The 22,866-nt window shown below is 44.4% G+C and overlaps 1 protein-coding gene across 1 annotated transcript in view; it reads right to left on the minus strand.

Annotated features, from left to right (window-relative positions):
• The window catches only part of LOC115457777 (vang-like protein 2), a 42,107-nt gene extending 19,465 nt beyond the window's left edge, over positions 1–22,642 (minus strand). The window contains exons 1-5 of the mRNA XM_030187367.1: positions 22,566–22,642; positions 12,829–13,107; positions 12,176–12,296; positions 6,179–6,786; positions 4,296–4,432 (exon numbers count right to left, since the gene is read on the minus strand). Of these exons, the coding sequence (XP_030043227.1) occupies positions 4,296–4,432; positions 6,179–6,786; positions 12,176–12,296; positions 12,829–12,899 (937 nt within the window). The 5' untranslated portion in view covers positions 12,900–13,107; positions 22,566–22,642. The remainder of the gene's footprint in view (positions 1–4,295; positions 4,433–6,178; positions 6,787–12,175; positions 12,297–12,828; positions 13,108–22,565) is intronic.
• Positions 22,643–22,866: the final 224 nt, after the last annotated feature.

Raw genomic sequence — 22,866 nt, forward strand, 5'->3', positions numbered from 1 at the left:
CTTAACAGGGCCAATGAGATTTGAGCACATGTGATTTTATCTTACGTGCGTTGCGTTACATGTGCGGAGTGATGCTCACACAATGAGAAACAACGCCACAATGAGCAGGAGAACGCGTGGGTCACCCTTTGTTTTTGCAAAATTTGCAGCGAGGTCACGTGGGCACGCCAACGAAATCCGAGGCAACCGACGAAATCTGAGACAAATTTTTCGTCGAAAGAATCAACGAAAACCGAAACCAACGATAACCGAAGTCAACGAAAACCGAGGTATTACTGTAATTCGCTTTATATTGGCTGTTCTAAGACATAAGCCTAAGTCAGGCCATGTGACAGCCCTCCTGAGGAGGAGTCTTCTTTAGCACCCAATAGAAGCTGGATGTCAGTTTAAACTCTGCACTCTAGTGTATAAGACACTTTATGGTTGTGCTCCGGATTATCTGGTGGAGTTATTTGCTTTGGGTAGTATAAATCTATTCATGATTCGGGTTTTGTTTATTGTTTGGTGCAATGTTGGAACTCAATTCCTTTGGAGTTGAGATTGACCTCATCTTACCTGAAATTTCGTAAGTCGCTAAAGGCTTATGCACTTTCTATATATTTGAGTTAATTTTTCATTGACATTATCTGTGATGTTTCAAGTTAGCATCGGTCGATTATGTATGATATTGTAATTTTTCTAGTGTTGGCCTAGCTCTTTTATATATTGTAATCCAAGTTGATCCAATTGTGGCTTATAGTGACATTTTATTGTTAATTGTAACAACGTTTTTCTTATCTCTTCTGGAATTTCCATTCATCGCGGCACAGTATTCTTGCAGAAACCTTGAGGTGACTACTTAACTCTCATGGCGCTTTCCCACTCATGGCAGGCTCAATGGGACAATGGAGGGTTAAGTGACTTGCCCAGAGTCACAAGGAGCTGCCTGTGCCTGAAGTGGGAATCGAACTCAGTTCCTCAGTTCCCCAGGACCAAAGTCCACCACCCTAGTCGGCCCTTGCAGATCACCTATGTGGCCGCGCAGGCTTCTGCTTCTGTGAGTCTGACGTCCTGCACATACGTGCAGGACGTCAGACTCACAGAAACAGAAGCCTGCGCAGCCTTCTACATGGAATGTTGCTAGTGGAATAGCCATAACACCAAACCAAAGACAAAGAACTAATGATAAACACCCCCTCTACCTATGGGAATTCTTCTATATTTTCTATTGGATCTAGAAGATCTCTATACTTTTAAAGTAACATAAGCCCAAACATCTGAAGATTCAATGACATGAATATGTTCTAGAAAATGTTTGGGAGTCCTCAGAAGACACCACTTCCGGCACATTCAATAAAGATTTTTAGCCTAGTGGCATAGCGTCTCCTCATCGGACAATCCCTTAGGTAACTATTTTTAGTGCTATTGCAAACACATATACTACAAAAGGTGCTCAAAGCTATATGTGCTCAATGCTACAAGTGCTCTAAATCAAAAATTGTTTAAAAGGACTTATCTTAAGTTCCTCTCCGTGTATTATACTGTTGGAGTCCTCTTTGGCTTTCCCTAGATAACGCCCGACACCGCGGGTTTCAACATTTTCGTCAGGGACTCGGGTTAACACTTGCCCATCTCCCCTTCACAACAGTCTGTACTTCCGGACATCAATAATTCTCCCAGATGTAGAATCTCCAATAGTAGCAATATTCCATGTAGAATCTCCAACAGTAGCAACATTCCATGTAGAATCTCCAACAGTAGCAACATTCCATGTAGAATCTCCAATAGTATCTATTTTATTTTTGTTACATTTGCACCCTGCACTTTCCCACTCATGGCAGGCTCAATGCGGCTTACATGGGGCAATGGAGGGTTAAGTGACTTGCCCAGAGTCACAAGGAGCTGCCTGTGCCTGAAGTGGGAATCGAACTCAGTTCCTCAGTTCCCCAGGACCAAAGTCCACCACCCTAACCACTGGGCCACTCCTGAGGTTTAGATTCAACAGGGCTGGCTGTGTTCAATGAGCTGAAATCAAATCAATTAAATTTGGTCAACTGGTTGATTAACTAAGAGGGCAGTTTCTTTTCACATGGGTGAGAGATGGCTGTCGGATAATTTTGTTCCTTAAATAAATACGTTAATAGTATAAAAACTGTGTCATGTTTACTCAGGTTCCCTTTGTCTAATATTACAAATCAGTTTAAAGAACAGAAACCATTCAGTGATACATATGTGCAATAATAGGGGAAATCGGGAGGGTGGGGGGTTGAAATACTTTTTCATATCACTGCAGATTGCGAGCCCTCCAGGGACAAAAAATACTTAGTGTACGCCACTTTGATAGCTCTTGGGCTTTCAAGCAGTAAATAAGAAATAAAATCAATACATTGAAGAGCATTAAGTAGTGGTCTATCAAGTCCAGAATCCTGTCTCCGACACTGACCGGTATTGGTCACTAATCAAAGATTAGATTATTCCCTGGATTACGAGGGAATTCTCCCCAAATTTACCTGGCTAACGAACATTATTAGACCCGCTCTCTAGAAACTTTCTAAACGTCTTCTAAGCTCCTTTGTAACATTAACCCTGAGCAACCACATCTCGGTTGTGTGCTGGGTAAAAACACACGTTCTCCAACTTGGTCTACAGTTCATTTCATGGCATACTCCCTAGAACTAATGCTAACTGACAGGGTCAATAAACATTCCTTATGAACCTGTACCACTTCGCTCATTGCTTTATAGATCATCATCTTATCTGCCCTCGGCTTTCTCTTCTCCAAGTTGACCTCTTTAGCCTTTCCTTATAGGGGAGCCATTCCGTCCCATTAGGCATTTCCCTTGCCCTTCTCTGCACTTTTCCTAATTCTGCGGTATCTTTTTTTGAGATGTGGTGACCAGAGTGGCAGACAATCCTCCAAGCTGAAGTTGCACCACGTGGATCTATACATAAGGTATTACCCTCCATTCATTCTTTAATAATTCCCAACATTCTACTGTGGATTTGGCATGTTGTCTACGACACCAAAACCCTTTTCCAGTGTGGCGACTTCTCATAAGGAACCTAGCATTATTTTTCTACCCTTGTGTATTACTTTGTATTTGTCTGCATTAAACACTTCATCGGACGCCACTGCATGCAAATACCCCCTTACTCAGAAAATAAAGTTGGAAAAAAAAAATCATGAAAATAAAGCAGTATGGAGAAAAGTCTTTAACAATGTTTGCTAGTAGAAAAGTCACATGCCCAAAACGGCGGTCAGTTTGGCTTGCGCCTGCTTCACGGACATACGTTGTTACCTTAATGAAGAATCTCAGATTTAATTGCCAAAATTTCAAATATCCAGCAATGAGATCTAGGGGCTTATTTTCAAAGCACTACTACTACTTATCATTTCTATAGCGCTACTGGATGTAACACAGCGCTGTACACTTGAACATGAAGAGACAGTCCCTGCTCGATAGAGCTTACAATCTAATTAGGACAGACAAACAGGGCAAATAAGAGATGAGGGAATTACTAAGGTGGGGATGATAAAATGAGGGTACTGAACAAGTGAGTAAGGGTTAAGAGTTAAAAGCAGCATCAAAAAGGTGGGCTTTTAGCTTAGATTTGAAGACGGCCAGAGATGGAGCTTGACGAACCGGCACTAAAGTACCATAAGTTATTATCAGGCATATTTTCAAAGCACTTAACCTTCCAAAGTTCCATAGAAACCTATGGAACTTTGGAAGGCTAAGTGCTTTGAAAATATGTCTCTATGGTACTTCGTGCGTCTAAGTGCTTTGAAAATGAGCTCCCATGTCAATTCCATTCTGCGGTTCAAAAACTCTATTGAGCAAATGAGCCTACCCACGTGGCTCACACAGCGTTTGTTTTAGACAGTTTGTAAACTGTAAAAAGAACCAACTAGATCTTATCGCTGGAAGTTTGAAATGTTGACAACTATTAAGAAAACATTTGCCCCAAAAAAGGCACGACCAAAACACGGCCACGTCAGACAAGTGACCTTTGTACCAGCAAAAGACTTTTTACGACGCTGCTTTGTTTCCTTGATTTTTTCCAACTCTCATTTTCTGACTGGAAGACTTGTGTTGGTTTTTTGCAAATATCCTTTCTACATTTTCATTGTGGATTATCTTGAAAACCGTTCAAAGCACTTGAGGACCAGAACTACCCCCTTTCTCCCCTCCCCCCATTATAGGCCTACGAGAGTTGCTTGGTGCGTGCATCAACAGACAAGGAGGAAGCAACATGTGCAGACAAACATTAATCCCGACAAAGCCCCCTCCCCAGACAGAGAAGCAGGACCTCACCCTCTCCGAGGGAATACACCTTGAAACCGGAAACTTTCTTGGCCAGGATGGACTTGGGCAGGTTCAGAAGAGCAGGGTTGTAGACGGGGAAATCATGGTAATAATTCTCCAGGATCCACACGGCCACTCGCTGAATACTGTGCGGGGTTGGAGGTGGTGGGGGGAAGGAGGGGGAGCAGAAATGGAGGAAGGGAAGATTTTTTAAAAAGGGGTCACAGGTCAACACAACATCATCTGAAGGGAGACAGGAGGTAAACACGGAGAGGAGGGCACAGGTCAGGAAGAGGAAAGAGGAGGCTGAAAACAGAGCTGCATGAAATGGTGGCTTTTCACAAGATTTCCACATTATGAGGGGAAAAAAAAAAGTGTGTAAAAGAATTTAAGCTCCTCCCCGCCAAACCCAGCCACATCTACACCAGCACTGCAAACACCCCTTTTCACTCTACATTTCACCACAAATTTATACAGACAGCAGGGCTGACATTTCCAGCCATTCCCACTTCCCTCTTTCCTAACATCTTGCTGGGGGGGGGGGGGGGGGGGGGGGGGGGTCAAAAATCTTTCACCATGTTGCACGATGGCTGCCCAGTGGATGATTCAAGCCTCTGCTGAAACTCGATGGGAGGGTTCGGTTTTTACACTCCCTCGACTGCATACGGCGTCGTAAATTTACAAAATCACATGCAGCTCCCTTGCGGACCCCAAGTGATCCCAGACCCTATACACGATGAAATATAGATGGGAGTCCTGGGGCAGCTGGTTAAACATCTCCCGATATGTAACAAGCGTAAAACAAAATGTTTTATACTGATACTTGGTCCATATACTTTTGAAAGATTACAGGACAGAACTGACCTGATTTCAAGTTCAGCACTGATCAATAATTTTCTCTCCCAAAGGGCTAAGAAACACAGAACCTGAAAAGGCAGCCCCCTCTGTGTTATCCCCCTATTAAGAATATTACCAAAAAATTAACTTTGCCATCGCTCAACATGGGCAGAGCTGTCTTTCCTCCTAAGTGGTGCCGATTAGGGATCCCAACAGCCTTGTGGGAAATGGCGCTTCTGATGTCATTACAGCACCACAGTCAGAGCTACAGTGATGTTACTGGGGGGCGTCAATATGGGGGCCAGCCCAAGGGTATGTGACACCCTAGGTGAATCTTCAGCTGTAGGGCCTCCACCAAGGGGTGGCTCAAAGCCCTCTCCCACTATTTCCAGCCATCTTTGCTTTCCTACCTCTCTCCCCCCTTTCTCCTCCTCCCCACCATGTTGTTCAGAATCTCCCGCTCCCTCCCTCCCTCCTTCCTTCAAAGTGTTCAGCACCTTCCGTCCCTATCCCTCTAGGGTGGCACCAGCATGGTAGTCAGCTTATGTTGAAATGATTCAACAGAGCTGGTACGGGGCCTTGAGTATCTGCAAATGGTCAAGGTCTACCAAGTCCTTCTCCTTCCGAAACAGGAAGTTTAGAGGGGGCAGGACCCGGCAGGCCTTCAGCATACACAGATGCCCCCCATACCAGCCATGATAAGTCTTCTGTAGACTTGCTGACTGCCACCCTAGTGGTCAGACCAGCCCTGGTCAATATCAGAAATCTGTTTCTCCTCTCATTGTTATCACCTTAAAGAAACACAGTTTCATAAGAAACACTGTTAGCAGGAACATTTTAAGATTCCCCATTACACAGCAGTTCTATCCATTCCTGCTTTTACTCTAAGCTTCATTAAGCACACCCAAGGTTGGTCCTGAAAAAGGCAGTGTCCACGCCATGGCTCTCTAAGCCGAGAGGAAAATCGAGAATGGACCAAAATGCTGCAGCGACAGTGTAGAAAAATCAACAGAGATCACATTTAAGGCCTAAGAATTCAGACGCTCCTTACTTACCTGAGATGCCCAACGTTGTAGAAGCGGCTTGCCCCATCCGTGGAGCGCACAACCTTAACGGTGAACTGCGGCTGCAGCTGGCGTAGCTCCAACAGCACCACAGCCAGGTAATGAACAAAGAGCAAGGCGTCCACCAGTGAGACCGCATACTGCACAATTCCCTGGTAGTTGCGGTCCCGCGAGTCTAGGATGCGAACGCCATAGAAAAGCCAATAGGACACCACCAGTAGGAAGACTAGCACCATCAGCAGGGCCCGGAAGACAAAAACTCGTGGGAAGAAGGCTTTGGGACGGCGGAAGAAGAGCGCCCAGCTGCCAAGGAGGAGGATAAGAAGCTTGAAGGCCACCGAGATGAACAGCCCCTCACAGGCTGTCCCACAGGGCTCCAGCTCGTCCCGCCATAGCAACTGGGGCAGCAACATGAAGGCAATAGGCGTCAGGAAAGATAGTAGCGCCAGGGCGCCACCCAGCGACACACCCAGGTGGCGTGAGCAGTCCAGGCTGGCACTGTCTTCCATGTCCTTGGTGATGCGGGTGATGTCATCGTGGGAGATGCTGTGCTCCGAGGTGCCCGTCACTACCGTGGTGGTTTCTCCCCAGTTGTCATCCTGGAAATTGGGGGGGGGGGGGGGGGGAGAAGAGCACATAGATAAAAAGATTGAAAATTTGAAAAAAAACAAAAAGCAAAAGAATTAGGTACAGTCCAAAGAATTTGACTGGTATATCCCTATAAAAATGCAGGAGTCTGGAGAATACCCTATTTTGAAACTAAAAATTAGAAATTTACTGAAAATTCAAACTCAGCCCAGTCAAACTTCAGTCAGGTTCAAGTTCAGATTCCCGTGGCTGAGATGGGGCAAGAGTTAAAGGGGAGGCAGATTTGGCATCATTCTACCAGGGAATGTATAAAACTAAACTGGACCAGATTCAAGGTGGATTTGCTGATAGACGAAAAACACATACCAAATTGACCTTGCTGCCAACCCTGTTTATCTAGAGCAAGTCCAATTTTCCCGGTCAAGCAGTCGGCATCAATTTGTTTTTCAAGTCCACTGAACGGTGTTCTAAGGACGTTCTAACTTCTAGCCGCCCTAGTTTTCAAACTCTTTTAAAAGATGCAGTCTTCTAAATGTGATACCTGCTGTGAGCCTTTGTGACGGTACACTGTACGAATTATCCACCGACGACATACAAGATCCCCGAAGCATCCATTGGACAACCTCGGTGGCTGGAGGGGGGGCAGGGGAGAGAGGAGAGTCGCTGGGCATGGGTGGCTGGGGGGGTAGGGGAGAGAAGGGAGTCGCTGGGCATGGGTGGCTGGAGGGGAGCAGGGGAGAGAGGAGGGTTGCTGGACATGGGTGGGTGGATGGAGGGAAGGGCAGGGGAGAAGAGGGTCGCTGGACATGTGTGGATAGAGGGGAGGGCAAGAGAGATAGAAGAAATGCTGGACATGGATGGAGGGGAGGGAAGAGTGAGGAAGGAGATGAGATGAGGGAAAAGGAACAGAGGAGGAAAAACTGCACATGGATGAAGCAAACAGGCAGAAGCTGGATCCACAAGTCAAGTCTGTGGAGGACCAGAAATGAAGAAGAAAGGCGGAAAGGAAAGAAATAAATGGAAAGGAAGCCCTGGAAACGGAGTTAAGAGGACAGATAGCAGCAGAATCGGATACTGGGCCAGCATGATCAGAAAAACAAAAAGTTACCAGACAACAAAGGTAGAAAAAAATGATTTTATTTTCATTATAGTGTTTGGAATATGTTCACTTTAAGAATCAGGTGCTCAACACTAAAAGTTTATATTTATTTACTTATTTATGGCATTTTATCGCATATTAAACATGAATTACATTGGAACCTGGGATCATTTAACTTTTTTCCCTGGAGTAATGCATTGCCCCCCCCCCCCCCCAGGCTCTCTCCCCGGCTATAGTCATCTCTGCAATTTGGGGGGGGGGGGGGGGGGGCTAAGAGAGCCTGTTGTTAAACATTTACCAGCACACCACTGCATATAACTTACTTATTCAATTTGCTTCCTTGCAGGCTGCAGCCAGCACCAACCTGGCTGAACTCAGACAATGTCAGACTAGAGATATTTTGGAAATGGTGAAGCCTAGAATAGTCCTATTAAGAAGTTCCTTTACATTTTATGATTATGTCTACCCAGAACCCTCTTGGCTTCCACCAACTTTGATCGATATTGGACAAATCAAAGATGGCTGCCGCATGCCTCAGCAGGACGTTATTGGGAGTTTTTGTGTTTTAAAGTCCCTTTGCACTGGGCATATATTTACTCCAAGATGAAATAGTACTTGAAAGCACAACAGATAAAGGTGAACTACTTAATCTAAAAACAAATTGCTCAACAGGCCCTAGAATTAGGTAAAGCGGTGAAATTACTGACGGCCAACGAGAACACACACAGAACAGCAGCAGACCAAAACACCTCCTCAACAAAACAGAAAAATGGGAGCAGGTCCAACTCCACCATCTCACCAGCTGGCTGCCGAACCAGAGGACCATCCCACTACAGAGTTCATTTACATATCTAATGGACGCACACATTAACGATCAGAGGCAGCTGTAGTGATGATTCATTTCTGGCAGGTGACGGAGAGGCATTTATAAATGACTCCTGGAAACAATACCATCACCCCCCCCACACACACACACACACACACAGTCAATTATCCCCTCAGACTCCCCCAGGAAAACAGATCATCAGCCACACAGACACATGGTGACCAGTCATAATCCTACACTAGCAAGTTCCTCTCAGTGTGAAAGCACAAACTGCTGACGGCAGTTAAAAAGCATCAAACACTCAAGGGTTATATTTTCTGCTAAATTATAACGACTCCCCTATCATTTTAACTTTCAGGTTTGTCCTGGCTTCTAATTTGCTTGACTTTCATCTGTTGTTTTCAACTTTGGATTTTTATATATATAAATGGAACGGGTCGATGTGGAGCGTCTGTTTACGCTTTCCAAAATTACTAGGATGAAGCTGCAGTGTGACATAGTAACATAGTAGATGACGGCAGAAAAAGACCTGCATGGTCCATCTAGTCTGCCCAAGATAAACTCATATCTTGAATTTGTACCTGTCTTTCAGGGCACAGACCTATAAGTCTGCCCAGCAGTATTTCCCACCTCCCAACCACCAGTCCCATCTCCCATCACCGGCTCTGGTACAGACCGTATAAGTCTGCCCTCCCCTATCCTAGCCTCCCAACCACCAACCCCTCTTCCCCCCCCACCTGCTCCGCCACCCAATTTCAGCTAAGCTTCTGAGGATCCATTCCTGCTGCACAGGATTCCTATGTTATGTTACTATGTTCCAAAATTACTAGGATGAAGCTGCAGTGTGGTAAATTTAAAACGAATCGGAGGACATTTTTCTTCACTCAACGCGTAGTTAAACTCTGGAATTCGCTGCCGGAAAAGGTGGTTAAGGCGGTTAACTTAGCGGACTTCAAAAAAGGGTTGGACGGCTTCCTGGAGGAAAAAGCCACAGAATGTTATTGAATGGATGAGGGAATAATACAGTATTTCTAGGATGGGCGGGACAAACTGCTTGTTCTTTTGGCTGCTGGGCTCGATGGACCCTTGGTCTGTCCCAGCATGGCGATGCTTAAGTACTTATATATATATATTTGCACCTCCAACGTGCCATGTCTGGCTGCCTGGGTTCGTAACATCTCCTGACGTCAGCCAGCCTCCAGCGTTCCATTCCGCCTCACTGTCCCACTGTCCCGCCCTCGCGTCAAGACGTAATGACGTCAGAGGGTGGAACAGCGAGAGGGAAGGGAACGCTGGAGGCAAGCTGACGTCAGGAGGGATGTTACGAATGGAACGGAAGCCAGCACCAGCCAGCCAGAGAACGTTCAGGTACAAATTGAGGGGAGGACAGAATCGCGGGACATCGAGGGGAGGGAGGGAGGAAGGGAAGGGCAGAGGAGAACTGATGGACATGGATGGGATGGGAGGACAGTAGAGGAGAGAATCGCGAGACACGGATGGGAGGGCAGGGAACAGGAGAATTGCTGGACATGGAGGGGAGGGAGAAAAAAAAAAAAGCTTACATGATAGCCTTCCTAAGGCCCGTTTCATTGTTGAGGAAATGGGCATGGTTGCACTAGTGTGTGTGTATGTATGTGTATATATATATATATATATACAGTGGTGGAAATAAGTATTTGATCCCTTGCTGATTTTGTAAGTTTGCCCACTGACAAAGACATGAGCAGCCCATAATTGAAGGGTAGGTTATTGGTAACAGTGAGAGATAGCACATCACAAATTAAATCCGGAAAATCACATTGTGGAAAGTATATGAATTTATTTGCATTCTGCAGAGGGAAATAAGTATTTAATCCCTCTGGCAAACAAGACCTAATACTTGGTGGCAAAACCCTTGTTGGCAAGCACAGCGGTCAGACGTCTTCTGTAGTTGATGATGAGGTTTGCACACATGTCAGGAGGAATTTTGGTCCACTCCTCTTTGCAGATCATCTCTAAATCATTAAGAGTTCTGGGCTGTCGCTTGGCAACTCGCAGCTTCAGCTCCCTCCATAAGTTTTCAATGGGATTAAGGTCTGGTGACTGGCTAGGCCACTCCATGACCCTAATGTGCTTCTTCCTGAGCCACTCCTTTGTTGCCTTGGCTGTATGTTTTGGGTCATTGTCGTGCTGGAAGACCCAGCCACGACCCATTTTTAAGGCCCTGGCGGAGGGAAGGAGGTTGTCACTCAGAATTGTACGGTACATGGCCCCATCCATTCTCCCATTGATGCGGTGAAGTAGTCCTGTGCCCTTAGCAGAGAAACACCCCCAAAACATAACATTTCCACCTCCATGCTTGACAGTGGGGACGGTGTTCTTTGGGTCATAGGCAGCATTTCTCTTCCTCCAAACACGGCGAGTTGAGTTCATGCCAAAGAGCTCAATTTTTGTCTCATCTGACCACAGCACCTTCTCCCAATCACTCTCGGCATCATCCAGGTGTTCACTGGCAAACTTCAGACGGGCCGTCACATGTGCCTTCCGGAGCAGGGGGACCTTGCGGGCACTGCAGGATTGCAATCCGTTATGTCGTAATGTGTTACCAATGGTTTTCGTGTTGACAGTGGTCCCAGCTGCCTTGAGATCATTGACAAGTTCCCCCCTTGTAGTTGTAGGCTGATTTCTAACCTTCCTCATGATCAAGGATACCCCACGAGGTGAGATTTTGCGTGGAGCCCCAGATCTTTGTCGATTGACAGTCATTTTGTACTTCTTCCATTTTCTTACTATGGCACCAACAGTTGTCTCCTTCTCGCCCAGCGTCTTACTGATGGTTTTGTAGCCCATTCCAGCCTTGTGCAGGTGTATGATCTTGTCCCTGACATCCTTAGACAGCTCCTTGCTCTTGGCCATTTTGTAGAGGTTAGAGTCTGACTGATTCACTGAGTCTGTGGACAGGTGTCTTTCATACAGGTGACCATTGCCGACAGCTGTCTGTCATGCAGGTAACGAGTTGATTTGGAGCATCTACCTGGTCTGTAGGGGCCAGATCTCTTACTGGTTGGTGGGGGATCAAATACTTATTTCCCTCTGCAGAATGCAAATAAATTCATATACTTTCCACAATGTGATTTTCCGGATTTAATTTGTGATGTGCTATCTCTCACTGTTACCAATAACCTACCCTTCAATTATGGGCTGCTCATGTCTTTGTCAGTGGGCAAACTTACAAAATCAGCAAGGGATCAAATACTTATTTCCACCACTGTATATATATATATATCACCTTTTCCAAATTCAAGGTGAGTTAAATTCCCTGCTCCCCAGCTATTACATCTGCTTTTATCCGTTTATTGCCCCCTCCTAAATTAAAATTCTGAATCCTTTTTATCCTTCCCCCAAAAGAGATTGTAAGTGCTATATCACAGCACTGTGTCAATGCGATATTTTGGGTTCCTTTTCTAAATACTGCTTGTTCGAAATGTCCTCTCACCCTCTCTTCTCCCCTCGTTGACTCATTGTCCAGCAGGGGCTCCCCAGGGGCCTGGATAGTCACAGACTTGTCTCCACGGCTCCCATCCCTGCTTTTCGATCGGTGTCGGTCCCGCCGATCTCTGCATAAAAGAAATTGAAAAAAAGAATCGGATTAATTTAAAAAGAAATTCATTACAACACTCAAAATGTCAGCCACGGAGCACCAGGTCATCAACTTCTGTCCCACTAAGCAACTGAAGTGCGCAGAGGGGCTGACAAAATAACAACAACGCAATTAAAAACGTAATAACGAGACTCCCTAAAATGTTCAGGCCTTATACTTACGCTGGATAAAGCTTGAGCATTTTCAGGAGTTTTTGCTATTACATTTTAAATAATTTTTATATTTTTATTTTATTTGTATGTATGTATGCTTTTTTTTTTTTCATAGTCTGTTCTATTTAATGTATTTTTTGATTTATGTATATTTGATTGTACTCCACCCCAATGTTACAGATTATAAATCCTTTTAGTCTAATCATTTCTACAGTTTGTTACTGAGTGATGATGCATTAAACCGTGTCAGATCTAAAGCACTACCATAAGACTGCCGCACCAAGGTTCACAAAGGAGGGAACATGTTTCTAGGAGAAGAAGATGTGAGCAACCCACCTGTGTTTCCGGGAGCTCCGAGAATGTCCCGATTTGTAGGAGTATCCCGAGTACTGCGACTCGTTGTCCATGGTGTCCGCGCGACGGGCTTTGCCGCGGTCCAAGTTCACCGACTTGGGTCTCCCAGTGCCAGGAACTGCGGCCAAGGCAGCAGCCGCCTCCTTCAGAGCAGGCTTCTTCAGGCCTAGGGGCACCTTCAGGAAGTCAACTTTGACCTTGAGGGACTCTATTTTGATCAGCTGGTTGGACACGTCTTAGGAGAAAATAAATGCACCAACTCTTTGGAAGAGGGAAAAGAAAAAAAAGAAAAGGAGAGAAATATCAGCACAAGAATAAAGGTTGCAAGACAAATACAACAGACCAGGGGTGTAGCCAGACACCCAATTTTGGGTGGGCCTGGGCCCAAGATGGGTGGGCAGAAGAACCTCGCCCCGTCCCAAAGGTGATTTGGTCTCTCCTCTTGCCTGCATGCCATAAGGTCTCTCAAACATCCCCCCTCTCCCGTATACCTTTTAAATAGCAGATTTTCACCAGCAGTGAGCAGCAACTAATACACACTGCTCATGTTGGCCCCACACCGTTCCCTCTGATGCAACTTCCTGTTTCCGCCTAGGCAGAAATACATCAGAGGGAAGGCTGTGGGGCCGGTGCGAGCAGTACGTATGTCACTGCTCACTGCAGGCGAAGATCTGCTACTTACAAGGTACGCAGGAGGGACACTTGTTGGGAGTTTTCGGCTGGTGGGGCTTGGGGATCCCTGCCAGCCACATCATAGGTATGCCGCTACTGGGTGGGCCTGAACCCAAAGTGGGTGGGCCTGGGCCCACCCAAGCCCACCCTTGGCTACGCCACTGCAACAGACTGAGATTACGCACAGAGCCGAACCAATCAGATAGAAGTAGACATTCAGCCTGCGGAAGCGAACATTTTTATGTTGTTGGGGGTTTTTTTAAGCCAGCAGTGGTGTTATTCCCAGATATTGAATGTCAGGTCACTTCTGGGTACAGATGTTGAATATCCAGGTTTATGTGGCTGACTCTCTCTTATCTGGTTAAGTTTACCCCAATACATAGAAGTCATGAAACCTTAATCACCATAAGCCAATTCAAAATCTTTATTTATAAAAATGCATATGTTTAAAACTCTCTCACTTACAATCTATTAATTCAAGCTAGAACATTCTTCCAACACCTCAACAGTGGACAACAGTACTCCCTGCTATTGAACAGTGGAGGAGTGGCTTAGTGGTTAGTGCAGTGGAACATGGAATGTTGCTATTATTGGTGATTCTACATGGAATGTTGCTGAGTGGAGGAGTGGCCTAGTGGTTAGAGCACTGGTCTTGCAATCCAGAGGTGGCCGGTTCAAATCCCACTGCTGCTCCTTGTGATCTTGGGCAAGTCACTTAACCCTCCATTGCCTCAGGTACAAACTTAGATTGTGAGCCCCCCTGGGACAGAGAAACAGAAGCCTGCCCTTGCAGATCAGCAGGGCGGCCGCGCAGGCTTCTGTTTCTGTGAGTCTGACGTCCTGCACGTCCTGCACGTCAGACTCACAGAAGCAGAAGCCTGCGCGGCCGTGTTGCTGATCTGCAAGGGCAGGCTTCTACATGGAATGCTCCTAATGGAGGAGTAGCCTAGTGGTTAGTGCAGTGGAACATGGAATGTTGCTACTATTGGAGATTCTACACGGAATGTTACTGAGTGGAGGAGTGGCCTAGTGGTTAGAGCACCAGTCTTGCAATCCAGAGGTGGCCGGTTCAAATCCCGCTGCTGCTCCTTGTGATCTTGGGCAAGTCACCTAACCCTCCACTACCTCAGGCACAAACGTAGATTGTGAGCCCTCCTGGGACAGAGAAATATCCAGAGTACCTGAATGTAACTCTCCTTGAGCTACTACTGAAAAAGGTGTGAGCAAAAAATCTAAATAAATAAAATAAATATTTAGCATGCAGAAAGCATATGTATTTTTATCAATAAAGATTTTGAATTTGATTAACGATTCATGATTTCTATGGTTGGGGTAAAATTAATAATTTTGGAATTTGGAATAATTTTTTGATAGTCTGTTTAGTTGTTTGGAGTATTCTATCTGGTTAAGTGTGATATTCAGAACTTAACCGCCTAAGCAACAACGCCTGAGTTTTATGTGGTCCAATATGGCTGCTTAACTTAAGCAGTTAACTACTGAATATCGACACTTAATCGCCTAAGTGCTGACTCTGTGCCCAGGCTGCCCACAAAATAGCCAGCTTTCATTCAGTGGTGATTATTCAGCAGGCCTAACCGATTAGCACCAAACAAGCGATTTTACTGACCAGGAGCTCTTTCAGGCCCATTAAATCACTTTGAATATCGACCCTGTAATTTTTAAGTGACTCAAGCATTTTAAGTAGAGGAGTGGCCTAGTGGTTAGAGCACTGGTCTTGACATCCAGCGGTAACGAAGTAAATGATGGCAGATAAAAGACCTGTATGGTCCATCCAGTCTGCCTAACAAGATAAACTCATTTTACATGGTATGCAATATTTTATATGTATACCAGAGTTTAATTTGTCCTTGCCATTGTCAGGGCAAAGACCGTAGAAGTCTTCCCAGCACTCTTTCATCTACTAAAAGTTCTGAAGCTAACGTTTAAGCCCCTTAAATTTGCACTCAAGCCTATCCATATCTAATCAAGACCATCCTGGTCAAATCCCACTGCTGCTCCTTGTGATCTTGGACAAATCACTTAGCGGTCCCTTTTACTAAGCTGCAGTAAAAAGTGGCCTGTGGTAGTGTGGGTTGTGCTTCTGATGCACGACGAGCCATTTTTTTTTACCGCGTTGGGGAAAAGGGCCTTTTTTAATGGGCCAGGAAATAGGCGGGAGCTAAAATTAAAACTAGCGTGTGCTTAATTATGGCCTGAGCCCTTACTGCCTCCCACTGATCTAGCGGTAAGGGCTCGCAATGCTACATGCGCGGTAACCGTTCAACGTGCGCCAACTGCTGATTACTGCCAGAAACGTCACGCACGGTAGAAAATTAAAAAAATAATTTCTACTACGGAATGAGAGTGCACCAAATCCAAAATTACCGTCCAGTGTGTGTGTGTGTGTGGGGGGGGGGGGGGGGGGGGGGGGTACCGATCAAGAAACGAAACAGCTACCAAATCCACCTAGACATGCCCAGTATGAACCCAGCATGGACAACTGAGATGACTACTTTTGGGGAGGAGACATATCACCCTATAGGTATTCAAACATATGAACCCAAAGCCAACAGGTGAAGTGGGACCTCAGGGGAGGAAATCATCTTAAAAACCAAGTGGTGTGCACTCCAAAAATAAATACATCAAAGTACATTTAGATTTAAAAAAAAAAAAAAAGAGTCTTAAGGAAGGAGACTAGGGTGGAAGAAAGGGAGAATTTAGGCCAAGGTAAGCCCATTGGAGAGGCAATCAAACTATCCACTATTCTCCCCTCTTTCACGAGAAAGATAAAGACAACACTTGGAAAACTATTTCTACTATGTCTGCGGTCATAACCCCTTCAATTGTCTCTCATGCTTTCCTATGTCCTTTCACAAGGCATTATGGGTAAGAAAAGAAGGGGTAGGCCGTGTCAGGTTACCAAGGCAACGGCATCCAGGTCATGGTAAAATACAACAGTAAAAACCTCGCGTTCTGGTTTTCTCCCATCATTGGAGGGAGATGGGAATGGGTTGAGGGGGGTGCTTTTGTCCCAGACGCTGGATTTTCACCCATTTATCACCATAGAAACAAAAGTCCCCACGGTTGCCTAGGAGATGGGAGCCGGGCCTAGGAGTATGCTCTCTCTCCACCACCACTCCCATCCCTTGCATTCAGAAGGATTTGAAAGGTTGGGGAGGAGGAGAGAGGGAGTGCAAGAGACAAGAGAAGGAAGAGAGAGAAAAGAAAAGGCAGCCTACTTCTTCCTCCTGTTCAGGGGCCTTTGTTCTGAAGGAAGGATCAGATTTCTCCAGAAAGCTGTAAACCAAAATGTCCTCACCCTCGTGAAAAAAAGAAAAAAAGTAGTATAAAAGGGGAAAAAAAAAATAAAGTTTAACACTACCGAGACCAGCTATTCCGGACAAACTGCTCCCCTCACCACCCCTAGTGGCTTCGCTGGAGTGTTTGATTCCTTTTTTTCGTAAGAGATTTATACCCCTCTGCCTATTCGGGTTCTCACTCCAAGGCCAAATGCCAAAAGTATTTGTTTCTGCATCCTCTTTATCTCTGAAACAAGCACATTTTGGGGACAAAGCAGCACACACAGCAAATGACATAAATCGGCCCTCCTCTCCCCTCCCCTCAGTATTACCCATTTCTTTCATGTGTTGAAATATTAACGTCACAAAATATATAGAAAAACGTCACTTTACGAACGTCTTGTTTTCCACACAGGGCCCTTCTGTTTTCAAAAATAAGATCTAAAAAAACACACAAGGCGTGGGAGTACCACACAGAGTGTGGAGGTGCACTTGATACCCACGAAACAAAGTAAGGGAAAAACAAAGAGGGGGTGGGGAAGATAGGCTCTTTTCAAACAATGGAGAAGACGTATGATTGTAAATAAAACTTAATGTTTATTACAACAACTCGACTTCTTGTAATAAACATTACTTTTTATTTACAATCATACGTCTTCTCCATTGTTCAAAAATGGAGTGGAGGAGTGGCCTAGTGGTTAGGGTTAGAGATTCTACATGGAATGTTGCTACTGTTGGAGATTCTACATGATGTTGATGTTGCTACTACGGCTGAGAGTAAGAAGGAACAGAGATCAGGAATATCTCATATCTCCTCGCCGGCGGTGACTCTTGAAGCAATATGGGAATCTTTGCAGATGGTGATGATTTCAACGAGTAAAATCGAACCATTAGTGAGTAATGTGAAGGATTTATCTATTGCATTTACCTCTATGAAAGAGGAGGTTTCTGAAAAAATTAAGACTTTGTCAAATGAAAACCTTAAATTAAAAGAAACCTCAGCAAAATTGATACAAGATAATATGTTGATTCACAATAAATTGGAGTATTTTGAAAATTTTAATAGGAGGTTAAATTTACGATTTTTGAATTTTCCACGGACTTTAATATATACTCCTTTAGAGATTTTCAAAAGATATTTGTTGGAAAATTTAAATTTTTCTTCGGAAAATATACCTCCAGTAACTAAAATTTATTACCTACCTACAAAGAAAACTGGGTATAGATTGGAACAGCCAGAATTGAATGCTTCTGAATTGTTGGAAACGACGTTGTCTGATGAACATGAGCGACAGACTTTGTTGGTTTCATTTGTATTTCCCCAAGATCTAGAACTCGTCAGGAAAATGGCTTTGAAGAATATACAAACTCCATTTTATGGAGGGAAAATCTGGGTTTTCCCAGATGTTACTAAACTAACCCAAACAAAGAGGAAGGATTTTCTTGCACTTCGATCAGAAACTTTATCTTTAGGAGCCACATTCCACTTGAATTATCCGTGTAAATGCAATATAAAATATTTGGGGACGAAATATGTTTTCTTTAATCCTGAACATTTAAAACAATTTATTTCTCAGAAAAAATTATTATAGTACTTGTTGAGTTTAAACCGTCTTGTTTGGCTTCAAGATTTAATAAAGGGCAAAGTGTTATGAAATGGGGGGTTATAATAATCTGCTAATGCAAGATTGCATCTTGAAATTTATTTTAATGAATATACTTTCTCCTAAGTTAACGGCTCTCAGCCCCGAAAGGGTGGTCTAATGTAAGTTTTGAATGGTTTCCTGGATTTTGTTTAATTTGAAGATTTTCCAACTGTTTTTCTTATCCAAGTAGTAATGCTTGTAAATAATGTGAAAATGATAAATAAAATAATTAAAAAAAAAAGGAATGTTGCTACTACTGGAGATTCTACATGCTATTCTACCTGCTATTCCTACATGCTACCCTATATTCTACATACTATTCCACTAGCAACATTCCATGTAGAAGGCTGTGCAGGCTTCTGTTTCTGTGAGTCTGACATCCTGCACGTACGTGCAGGACGTCAGACTCAAAGAAGCAGAAGCCTGCGCGGCCACATTGCTGATCTGCAAGGGCCAACGTCTACATACATGGAATGTTGCTAGTGGAATAGCAACATTCCATGTAGAATCTCAAATAGTAGCAACAGTGGAGGAGTGGCCTAGTGGTTAGGGTGGTGGACTTTGGTCCTGGGGAACTGAGGAACTGAGTTCGAGTCCCACTTCAGGCACAGGCAGCTCCTTGTGACTCTGGGCAAGTCACTTAACCCTCCATTGCCCCATGTAAGCCGCATTGAGCCTGCCATGAGTTGGAAAGCGCGGGGTACAAATGTAACAAAAAAAAGAGGCATCCCTTCATTTAATAAGTTTTTACTTTTCACCACTGCTTAAGAAGCACCTCCTCCCAATTTCTTAGAAACATGGCAGATAAGGGCCTCAGTAACCACTAGCTACTCCTTTTTCCAAGGGATCCCACATGCTTCTCCCACACCTTTTTGAAATTTGACAGTCTTTGTCTCCACGACCTCCACCGGGAGACCATTCCACACATCCACCACCCTTTCCGTGAAAGAGTATTTTCTTACATTCTTCTTTGGCCTATTTCCTCTTAACTTCATCCTAGGTTCTCTCATTCCAGAGTTTTTTTCCTTCAATTGGAAAAGGCTCTCCTCCTGCACATAAACACCACTGAGGTATTTAAATATCCCCCTCTCTCCCAGCGTATACATGTTGAGGTTCATAAGCCTTTCCTTATATGTTTTATGACAGAGACCGCTGACCAATTTTGTAGCCGCCCTCTGGACCGACTCCATCCTGTTTATATCTTTCTGTAGGTGTGGTCTCCAGAATTGCACGCAGCATTCTAAACGGGGTCTCGGACTTATACAAAGGCACTATCACTTCTTTATTCCTGCTGGTCATCCCTCCCCTTATGCACCCGAGCATCCTTCTGGCTTTGGCCTTTGCCTTATCTACCCGTTTGGACACTTTAAGGTCATCAGACACAATCACCCAAGTCCTGTTCTTCTTCCGTACACAGGCAGCAAATCACTATCAGCAGAATTAGTCAAACAGGCCCTAGGCCTTAGGGGGTAATTCTACAGGGGATAATTCTATAAAGTGGGCCGTAACATTTATGTGCCAATTACAGGCGTAAACGATTAGAATAATGGCATATCTACATGTAGCAGGAAAAATCCACCCGTGGGTGTTTGAGAAGGGCAGGGTGTGCACACAACGCACATAACCTATGGACTATTATAAGTTACGCACTTACCTGGCATTTAGGAACAACCACTTATGTAGTTCTATGGGCGACGTTAACAGGAGAATTCTACATTTGCCCCAGATTCTATATATCGCGCCGAAATCCAAGCGTACTCTATAACAACGCACGCAACTTAATTGGTTTAACAAGTTAATCAGCATTGATAACAGGTCTTTATGAGCAATAATGAGCACTGATTTGCGATCATTAGAATTTATGCAAACACATTTGGCGTATGAACTGCGCCTAAATTCTAATGCGTGCAGACAAAAAGTGGCATGGTTATGTGCAGGGAAATGGGCGTTTTTGTAGGCGTTTTAAAATTTACGCACACTGTTATAGGATATGCCCCCGTACACCTAAATCTACACATTGGCCATTTACGCTACATTTCCCTTGGTGTAAATGGATGTGGATATCAACTAAGCGTATTCTATATACCGCACCTAAGTAGAGGCACCGCTTACAGAATACACTTAGGCAGAAATTTATTCTGCGTGGAGTTTTTAGGCGCCATATATAGAGCCTGCCCCATGGTGCCTAACGTTAGGCGCTACTTTCAAACGCAAGACGCCGAATGGGGGCAAAAACGGCTGATCAGTGTGAAAACACACTTATGCGCCCATTTCTAGAAGAGCACCTAAGTGTTTCCGTGCGGACCTGCAACTGCAGCTCCTTGTGATCTTGGGCAAGTCACTTAACCCTCCATTGCCTAAGGTACAAAAAAAAATTAGGATTTTGAGCCCTCCAGGGACAGTAAAATACCCAGAGTGCCTGAATGTAACTCACCTTGAGCTACTAGTGAAAAAGGTGTGAGCAAATCCAATTTTTTTTTTAAAAGGGGCGTTCCCTTAAAATGCATGAAGACTTATAGAATAGTGTGGATCCACGCCCAACTCTTGCACCGGAATTTAATACAATTTCAGTTGGTGTAACTCTTCATGCCCAAACCGTTCGGAACCGATTTTTTCCGATACTGAATCTTGAGAATCATTTACTAGTAAGAATCATGGTAGAGTTACTAGAAATCTGTTTACGTTAGGATTTCCTACTCTTCGTAAAGGGTCTACGGTTTTTGCAGTGTTCATGAACTTATCAGTTGGAACTCCCTTCCTTCTTCTCTTAGGCAAATAGAACACTATTTTGAGTTTCGAAAATTATTAAAGACTTTCCTTTTTAAAAAAATATCTTTCTTAGCTTATAGAGGTTAAGTTTTTTCCCTAAGATTGTGATCATTTTGTGCAACTATCTGGAATATGCTCCTTTTCTTGACATTACCCGCTTAGAACTTGTTCTTTGTAGAAGGCTATAAGACTAACGAAATGCAACTGAATCCAGCTGTATGCGTGCAAGATAATTTATAGGTGCCTAATTTCTTTTATAGAATAGATGCACTTTAGAGTATCACTCCCACAGACGCTCATAAAAACAGACACAAGATAAAGTGGTTTGTTCTAGACCACTCAGGGTCCGTGCGACTGTAGCATCAGAGTCTGAGCACCTATCAGAGCTCTTCTAGATCTTCACTCACTGCTAAACCAGATGACTGCATCTGCTTCCACCAAAGACCCCCCCAAAGCAACAATTGGGAATGACGGGAGGAGATTTCTTCCCAAGGAGGAGGGTTGTGATGCACACACATTGAGCAAGTGGCCTGTCAAACCACCATGTATGTGGTACTACTCTTAAACTCCCCCCTCTCTTGCCCCCTTCCCCCTCTCTATTAATTATAAAGTAGATGGGAACATCGTAAGCACAGGAGTAATTGCCTTAGTGTGAATTCTGAACCCCAAACTGTGCCGGGTTAAGGGAATTCTAGCAAACGTACCCGGGTGTATATATTTACAGTGTGAGAACACCATATCTGAAGCATTTCACCCTCACCATCAATTTGCTTTTCATCCGTTTCTGGAACAGGTCTTATGCATGGCCAAAACGCAGATATTTTAACATAATAAATTATATTGCTCTTTCCACGAATGTTGGAGGGATAGCTTTCCCCCTCCCCCATTTTGCTTAATATTGAAACAAAGGGCCATTTAAATCATGCTGTGGAAAAATGTAATCTTCCAACCTCATCCCAAAGCTCCAATCCAAATGCTCCAAATATAAGTCCAATAAACTACAGTAAAATTCTTTTTTTTTTTGGGGGGGGGGGGGGGGGGGAGGAGCAGTGCCGAAACAAAGGCATGATCGAACAATCTAGAATCAGATTGGCTAAGACCACTCCAGCCACACTAAGCTCAGGCTCCCCAAAGCCTATCCTGGAGATCCCAGTCAGTTGAGTTTTCAGCATATCTGCATAAGATCAGTCTGCATATTCTGGGATTCCTACGTATGCAAATTTATCTCATGCATATTTATTGTAGGTATCCTCAGAACTCGACTGCCTGTGGGGTCTCCGGGACAGGTCTGGGATGCCCTACTGTAAGCAGAAGGTCACAGGGTGGAACTCACCGAGTCGGGCAGAGCAGCAGGGAGAGAGAGAGGCGTCGTTGAAGGCTGGTTCCCTGCGCCTGGTCAGTCTTCGAAACCCTCTAGCATCCCAGTGTCCCTTGTAGGGCTTCCCAGTGCAAATCTCGTTCCCCTTTCCTTGAAGCCTCGCAGAATCGCAAGGCTCAGCATCGAGCAGTTTGTAGCCAGAGCCTGGGCACCAGAGTTTCACCAGGAAGCTTAAAAGACAAAGGGAAATAAAATGAAATCAATACAAAACACACACAACTAAGTAAATAAAACCACTTTATTTTCTAGAAACTTG

This window comes from Microcaecilia unicolor, chromosome 14 (assembly GCF_901765095.1).
Source record: "Microcaecilia unicolor chromosome 14, aMicUni1.1, whole genome shotgun sequence".
Taxonomy (NCBI): domain Eukaryota; kingdom Metazoa; phylum Chordata; class Amphibia; order Gymnophiona; family Siphonopidae; genus Microcaecilia; species Microcaecilia unicolor.